At 35.0% G+C, this 8,955-nt stretch overlaps 1 protein-coding gene across 6 annotated transcripts in view; it reads left to right on the top strand.

Moving 5' to 3' along the window:
- The window catches only part of LOC129574673 (SH3 domain-binding protein 5 homolog), an 11,008-nt gene extending 7,689 nt beyond the window's left edge, over positions 1-3,319 (top strand). Inside the window, exons 6-8 of one of the 6 annotated variants that reach the window (XM_055456998.1) lie at positions 377-1,136; positions 1,370-1,436; positions 1,479-3,319. In XM_055456998.1, coding sequence (XP_055312973.1) covers positions 377-1,136; positions 1,370-1,436; positions 1,479-1,869 — 1,218 coding nt within the window. In that variant the 3' untranslated portion in view covers positions 1,870-3,319. Of the gene's footprint in view, positions 1-376; positions 1,137-1,369 lie in introns of all 6 variants that reach the window. The other 5 variants (XM_055456997.1, XM_055456995.1, XM_055456994.1 and 2 more) reach the window with 5 other exon arrangements.
- The last annotated feature ends 5,636 nt before the right edge of the window (positions 3,320-8,955 follow it).

Genomic DNA, 8,955 nt, shown 5'->3' with positions numbered 1-8,955 from the left:
ACATACCGATGTTACACTTTAAAAAAATCTTTTTTGTTGTTACACTTTGAAAAAATTCGATTGTGTTGTTTCATTTCAATAAATTTTTTTATTTTTGTTTCACTTATATGTGTTGTGAATAGAAGTTGCGTTTTCATTCTCGGACATTCATTTAAAAGTTAATGATCGGTTTGTGCACAAGCCATCATGATGGAGAATAAATCCCTATGAATCAACCTACCTTTTGGACAAACCTTTTACCAAGCCATTATTCCGGATGTATTTTATACGAAATTCATGCACCATGCCGTTTACCCATGGTCACCATGGATTTTCCCATTGTCCTTCATTCGAGGTGAATAATTCGAATTTTTTTGTCCTTTTAATTTTTCATCAGACTCAACAAATCGAGGAGCGTCAACGGCGAAATATCCAAAAGTCGCGTCCGTATTTCGAGGAGAAGCAATTATGTCAAGAGCAGCTAGAAACGCAAAAAGAGCGAATCCATGAACTTGAAATTCAAATAAAGAGTACAAAGGCATCGTATGCGATGTCACTGAAAAATTTGGAGAAAATCAGTGAAGAAATCCATCGTACACGTGGCACGGATTTAGGTATAACACCGCCAGGTCCCCGAGAACCAGGTGTTGGTGCAACCGATGACGATGACTACGAAGATCCCAACTCAAGTGATACCATCAAAGGTGGCAGTGGCAAAAATCACAAACTCAAGAATTTACCAATTGCCGACATTATGACTCAAATGGAAAATGACAATTCACTGGACGCAACATCGCTCGACACCAATTCCATATTCAGCGAGGATAAGGACGATGAAGATTATGCACAATCTTTGGACGATACATCCAGTATGAAACGTGGCATTTTTGCCGATGGCATCGGTTCATGTAGCATGACAACGAATAGTCGCAATGAACCGGCCGACATAACATCGACCGATTTTGATAATCACGAACTGAATTTGGAAGAGCTGCGGCAAAAAGTCAAAGTATTAGCCGTGCGACCGGTTGAAGGTGGCGATGGACAAACAAAAGACTGCTGGGAAAGTGAACTCAATGAAACTGTCAATAAATTGGATCGTCTGATGATGCTACAGGAAAATAATACAAACGTGCGCAGCCTGAATTCAAGTCAAGGTAAGGTGAACAAATGAATGGATTCCTTGAAAAGGACTAAAGGCTTTTACTTAGATCGACTTTTATAGCCTTGGTCTTTGAGTTCGACAATTCATTCGAAAACTGCTACGGTTTTCCACGAAATTCTTGGAAAAACGTGTATTTTTCAAGTGAATTCTTTCTTCTATGTAATATTTCTTCTGCAATTTATAGTCGACCTTTTGATTTAATGAACTATTTCTCGTTGTTCACAGGTGTTTTACACAATTCTCCCGCAAAAATGCCACAACAGCAACAACAACAACAACAACAACAACAACAACAACAACAACAACAACAACAACAACAACAACAACAACAACAGCAACAGCCACAACCAGTTGGCGGTTTAACGGGTGGATTGATGGAAAAGCCACCGAAGCCAATAAAATATTTGCAGGCGAATAACAATCATGGTTTTTACACGCCTACCCACACCATATCGTCTTCGTTGAGCCGAACCATTGAATCGACCAACACCACGCCAGTCAATAGCAGCCAGTCAGCCAGTACAACAAAAACCTTTTTAAATAATTCATTGCAAGCGATGCAACAGAAAATGGAAGATCTGTTACCAACCAGTCAGACAACCACGTCATCTACATCGTCGTCGATCACGAAAGAGCTACCATTGCTGAGTCGAATTTCAAATGAAATTTCGGCAAACACCGCAAACACGGTGAAAGTGCTAAAACGACGATTGTCATTGAATTAGTTCATACAGGACATTGGCTCATTGCGATCACCCGATTGAGAATGTCGACACATCTCCGACATGTATACGTATTAAAATTGTATATGCATGGCAGTAAATTTACACTGACAGAGCCAGTAAATTTTGTAGCTGTTTATAGACTGTTTGATGGCAGCAACAACACTTGAAAGAAAACGTTGTTTCATTCGCACGAAAATGAAATGAACCGATGAACCAAGGAATCTGATCAATGCGCGCGTTTACGGAATTTCATTTCGAAATGTGCACAATAGTCAAACAAAAAACAAATGTTGTATTATCAGAAATAGAAAATACGGAACCTGAGACAAAATAATTTATCGTAGATAAAAACCGAAGAATTTAATAGGAGAAAATGTTGTCTGGAAAATTGGAGAGAGACAAATAGCAAATACTTTTACCGTAATATTTTAACCACTTGTTAGATTTATCATCAGCGAATTTTATCACCGAAACGGAAAAAGAAAACAAAAGAAAAAAACAATTTATCATCAAAAAAGAAAGCCCTATTAGAGAATATTGAATGTGTGAATCAATTTAACGCAAAGGATCGTCTATTTTTGTTCCTTTCCAAATCGCAAATACCGTGTTTTCAAACGAAATCAGAGATGGTGGCCGCGGCAGACAGAGAAATGTTTTTGTATTTTCATATAATTGAATGTGTACATATGTTTCGAATTTAAGTCTGTGTCATTCATTTCAGTTGGTTGACAGCCGCTCAACTCTTCGTCTGATTTTTTTTTTCAATTTTCTTTATTTTTCGTTATTGGTCAAAGCAATAAAATTGCAATAAAAATTTGACTTTTACAGAAAGGAAACAAACGAAAAGTGCATTAAACGCAATTGGAAACAATTGATCGGATTTTAAATTCAGTTGATTTTTCCATTTTATTATCTGACCGAAGTGAAATTGAATCGTTGATATATTTTGAATGAGAAACCTGAAAAATGATAGTCAAATTGCTCACAGTGAATACCGAGAGAGAGAGAGAGAGAGAGAGAAAAACAAATCGAAACTATTTTGTTTGCAAAACCCGAAAAATTTGCGCGGATAAAACTCATATGAATTGTAACGAACGAATCGAGATGAGCGAATTGTTTCCTTTGTTTCGTCTGTTATGCCTTAAGTTTAAAACTAATTTAAGTTAAGTTCTCTTCTTTATTTCGAATCTGATTCCTGATTAGAGTTTCGCTAGAGCTTTTGTTTTAAAGAGACGGCATTTATCGAACTACAAAATATTTAGCATTTTAGCCAAATTTTTTTCTTCGTTCTGTTTCTTGGCAAATGTTCGTGACAAATATGCACTTAAGCAAAACATTACATTGTTACAAAACAAATAAAAAACTAACTTAACTATTGGAATAAACCATACACATTTTAAATGTATCTAGATGATTTGAATGAACAATTAAATCCATTATGATACCGTAACTGTGACCTGTCTTTTATTTCCGTCTGGAATTGGCTTCATACTTTGCAGCAATTTATTTTTTGTAGGAATTTTAACATCTGCCTAAAGTAACTGGCGACTTGGACTCTTTACGCTCTGATCGATTTATAAAATACCTTTTCCAGTTTCAACAAATTTACGAAGACGATACCAATGAAATAATGACAAAAGTGAAATGATATTCGAAAAAGCGAATGATTGAAATGAAAATCTAATTTAGAGTTCGATTCAAATATTTTCAATTCTGCTTTTGTGAAAAGAAATCAATTAGAGTCAATCAAAGTTGACAATGACTAGAGATATAAGATAAGAGTTCAACCATTTGAAAAAATCAAAGTGAAATAAATCCTTCTTGCTAAATAATACCGAAATTATAATAATCATATGTGCGTGGATCATGGATCATGGTTCAATAGATGATCAGCTTCATTGACTAGATCGAGAGGAGAGTATGTGAAAAAATTCTAATATATTTTGAAAGAGGAGAGTATGTTTTCTGATGATTCTGTTGGCGTCAAAGTAGAGTATGTTTTAGTACCGTCTACCCTCCGCGGTCTTCATGGTTTCCGCGGAACTGATAAGAGATAACAACATGGTGTCTTCGGCAAGGTTGTAGTACTTGAGGTCTTCTATAACATTGCTGAAGACATCTATCTCTTATCTCTTATCAGTTGCGCGCAAATCGCGCACACAAAAAAGCAAATTTTATATAGAAATTTTTTTTCTTATCATTTTTCGCGCTTTTCGCGGAACTGATAAGAGATAACTGACTTCAGCAATGTTATAGACCTCGAGTGCTACAGCTTTGCCGAAGACACCAAGTTGTTATCTCTTATCAGATCCGCGGAAACCCTGGAAAACCGCGAGGACCCGCCAAAAATGAACATACTCGCCTTTAACCATTTTTGAGTCGAAAGAAACTTTCTCTTCTCTTTCATAACAAAGTCAGATGAACTTACTCTCCTCTCGATCTAGTCAATAGAGCTGTACTTCTGAAAATGAATTTTGCATTTAGGTGTATCCCATCAGAGACATGAGTTTACACAAATTGAGGCAAATGCGACAGTAGTTTTTTTTTATTTCAAAGGAAAAATAAATTTTTCATTCCATGAGGCTTCAGTGACGACCTTTGGGACACATATGTCCCATTTTGTTTTTCGCGTATAATTTCCACATTTGTTGACTGATTTTGATGAATATAGGCTTTTTGGAAAGAGAATCAATGTAGCTATTGATATTTTCCACCGGCTCGCTCCACAGATGCCTCCAAAGTCAAAAAATCTTAACTTTTTTTCCACATTTTTCAAAATCCTATATTTTTTAAACGGTCAGAGCCACAACTTCGGAATATTAGGTGAAAAGATGCGGGCAACCTTCCTCTTTCCAAAATCACCTAACATGATTGAAAATATTATCCAGGCGATGAGATATTCCCACCCGTTCAATCTTGGTCGTCAACGGGTTAATGACCTAAAATTCGATTCGTACTTTCATAAGACAAATTGTTTTTCATTCTCCAAAAATACATAATCAAGGACGCGTTCAACAATTTTTGAGATGCTAACGTACGGCATGTTAACCGGATAACCACACATTTTATACTTTGACTATGTGCTCTCATACAATTTATTGGTGTAGGTTTTTTGTTTAACGCCAAAGCATTGATCTTCTTCTAATTTTTGGAGAATTTGTAGCATTTTGGTGAATCGTTCATTCCAAATCGTTTTGCGTTGCATTTGCCAGCTACGGAATTTTTCCATAATTTTCGTTTCGATGCTGTGCTTCAAGTTGCTGCTATCTAAACTGTCGGTGTATGCAAGTATGAGATTATGTGCCAGATCATTTGATGCTGGAGATGATTTTAAGAATAGCGTTTTTCGTAGTCAATGAAAAGAGAGAGAATGAAACGCACTTCAATATAAATTCGAATTTGTCAACGTTTTTATTTTCAGATTCACGTTTCGTTTACAATATTTTTCTGTAAATATTTTCGCAGAACACTTATTCGAATATTCATACGTCATTGTTTGATATCAGGTGGCATCTTCATTCAAAAAAGCAAAATAAAGACAAACAAAAAATAATCTTCAAATCGCCAAAATTATACCCAATAAGACCTAGCAGTAAATGTAATCGATAACTCTACAGCTCATTTATTGATCGAAATAGTAAAACTGTACGAAGTTTTTTACTTCAAAAAATTGCATATTTATTATAATTCAAGACTGTCAACCATTCGGAATCCCCTTCAAATGCCATCAATTTCTTTTTATGTCCATTGGAATTATCAAAAAACCTGGTTATGTTTATCAATCGAATTTTTAACTTCTTTTGATTGGTGCGATTTTTAACGAACTTCAAAATATCATCATAATCATGTTGATCAAAGGGTTGAATGGCATTGTCTGGCCAATGTATATGCAAATAGAGCAACTGATTTGCATGCTGTAACATTTGCTTAATCACATCGAAATTTATTTTAAAGGATCCATTATGGTAAATGTTTAGGTATTTAAGATTGAATAAATTTTGTGTCAATGAAATCAAATGGTTCTCGTCAAATGATGCATTAACATTGAGTGTAAGTTCGTTAATATTTTTTAAACGAAACGTTTTTGTGATCGAATCATCAAGATCGATGTCTAGTATAGCTGTTCCTACGATAATTTGAGTTTTTCAGAAAACTTATTTTTTATCAAAATTCCATTTTGAAATTCTAGGGTTTTAAAATTTGAATTCGTTCAGTTTTTCATGACGAATGATGTGCTACTTTCGCTTTAAAGATTCCATAAAGCTTTTCGAAAGAATTGATTAATCAACGCTCGTTATTAACAAAATTATCTTAATAATATGTTATTAAGATTGAATCTTAATAACGAGCGATTTTACTCAATTCTTTCAAAACGCTTTATGGAATCTTTAAAGTGAAAGCAGCACATCATTCGTCATGAAAAACTGAACGAATTCGAATTCAAATTCAAAAACCCTAGATTTTCAAAATGGAATTTTGTTAAAAAATAAGTTTTCTGAAAAAGTCAAATTATCGTAGGAACAGCTATAATGTCTAGATTCAGTGCCGAAACGTTCAAGCTTCTCAAACGAATACTATCATCTTCAGTGATACCTCCATCTTGACTATAATTCAATTCCCAAACTTTTGGCATATTCTGATTCAAAAAACTACGGCCATGTGACGATTTTAAGGTAATTTTTTCAATTTGTGGATTACACTCTAAAAATCGATCAATTCCTATATTCCGAATAAATGCTTCAAATTCAACTAATTTCGGAAAATTACTGGCTGGCAATGTTAAATCATCGGATAGATGACAACCACCTCTGATTATCAAAGTTTCTAACTGAGTCTGAGATGGTAAAATGAAATCCTTGAATGGTTCCAAATGAGAACCACACATAAAACCCAAATCTAAATATTTTAATTTCGATAGTAATGATTGAATCTCAGTCATTGTTTGATTTTCGACGCTGGAAATCCGAATGTCGAGTCGATTAAGATTTTTGCAATATTTTTGAATCATTTTCAAAACAGCATCCGATGTACCTGCCACTTCTTCCATATAATTTATACCCAATGTCAATGACTCAACTGTTGAACCAAAATCGCGTAGGAAATCTTCAATTTTCGCCATTTCCAAATCTTCACTACTTAATCGGTAATCCAGAAAATCAACACCGTTACGTTTAATTTTTGAGGGGAAAATTGTTTTGCCGATCTGCTCAAAACGTTTGCAAACTTTGGAAATTGAATGAAAATCTTGAATGTTTGTTATTTCGTCGAAGACCAATCCGATACAATCGTCATTTAAAGTATTCAGAATGTTTTTGGGGAGTTTTGCTCGGGCGGTTCAAACACTTGAGCTGGTTCCGGGTATATATCATAAATTTTTTCATCAGTTTTTTCAAGTGATTCCACTTTGTATTTACAACCGTCGATTATGACTTGTCGCCGCTTCACCATCTCAACAGCAATTTGTTTACACTTGAATGCAACTAGTACAGTTTGTTCTGTACCAAAACGTCCAATATGCAGAGTTGATTCCACTTCGCCAAATTGTTTGAAATATTCGTACGCATGGTATTCGGTATACTGAAATTCGAAGTAAATATAACAAACCGTTTTAGCAACTATGGTCGCATAACACATTTTATTCTTGGAAATTTCGATTTATTGAAAACTCCCAATTTTCGTTCGATAAACAAACAATGAGTTGAATAACACAGTTACACTTACATGTCCGTCAAATTTTTTCCCTGGCAGTGGCTCAGTGGAAATGATTCGAATTGTTCGATCAACATCATGCTCGCTGAATATACGCTCCCAACTTTGTTTAAGTTGCTGCTCCTCTTCCTCGTTCATTCTCCCTCTCTCTCTCTCTCTCTCTTTCTCTCTCTCTCCAAATGAATTTCGATTTCGTAGAAATGTATCAAATTTCACTATGGAAAAGATGGAATAAATTTTATTTCCACTATTTGGAATTCAACTGAAATATACGATTCTCAGCAGATTTCTCGGTGAAACGATCAATTGCAATGATTCAAGTAAACTGATCGCACCAAACTTAAGTGACACCAATATTGTCTTTCGAACCGATGAAGAAAATCGAAGAAAATAGACACAGATAAGTGAAGTGTACGCAAAAAATGGATACTCGCTTTATGCATGTGATAGTATGAAGTAAACAATGCATTCTAGGAGGCCATACTCACAAATATGCCGAAAAGTGCTATACGTTATGCGTTTTTCTTTCTTTCTTTCTTTCTTTTTACTTTCCTCCTGTTTGGTACGAAGCATTCAGGTACAATTCTTGCAGATGCCCTTTGGAATTTCCAACATTTTTATAACTGATTTTTTCAACATTCCCCATGTTAATCATGTCAGGTTCACAAATCCTTTGCTGTATATCAAATGTAACGAATAAGACGTGCTAATTGCTTATGCCTTAAAAAGGCAATCTTTCAGAAAAGGAATATTCAAAAAAAAGGAATTATTTCAAGTTTTGAGAGAAATAAGAGTTCTGAGAAACGATTCAATTCATATTCAGATCCTTCACCTCAATTTTGTTTTATCATGATTTAAGAAAAACAAACACAAAATGATGCACACAACTTTATTTCATTTGATTAATCCAATCAATTTGATGCAATGGAGGTCAATGGAAAGTGTCTTGAAATTCACTTTTTCTTAGCTACTCTTGAACCGTTTGGCCGGAACTGAACATTCAATTAGGTCATCGCCTTGGCGCTTTCGCTCCGATTTCTCATCCATCGAAATGTCTTTCTTCGGTTCCTCAAAATATAAAGCTCTTCGTGCCGTTTCGTTTTGTCCATTGTTCCGGCCAACGTTTGAAGCACCAAGATATTGCTCTGACGATGCTCTATTCACAGGAGCAAACATTGGATGATTGGACATTGAATGCGGTGGAGTCTGAAATATTCAAATGAAGAAATTATTGAGTTGTAAGTTCGACTCATGCTGGATCTTGCATATTTCTTTGTGTTAAAAGTGAAGTTTCCGAGTACTTAGAAGTTTAAATGCTCTTCACATTAACTGTCTGCGTTCTTTGCTCATCTAGAAAACCATTTCTCAGCAAAGAAA

The sequence above is a fragment of the Sitodiplosis mosellana genome, unplaced genomic scaffold (genome assembly GCF_009176505.1).
Source record: "Sitodiplosis mosellana isolate CC-2019 unplaced genomic scaffold, AAFC_SMos_1.0 Smas_scaffold_6165, whole genome shotgun sequence".
Lineage (NCBI taxonomy): Eukaryota > Metazoa > Arthropoda > Insecta > Diptera > Cecidomyiidae > Sitodiplosis > Sitodiplosis mosellana.
Note: the sequence above shows the minus strand (reverse complement) of the source record. Positions and strands in the feature narration are given on the sequence as shown.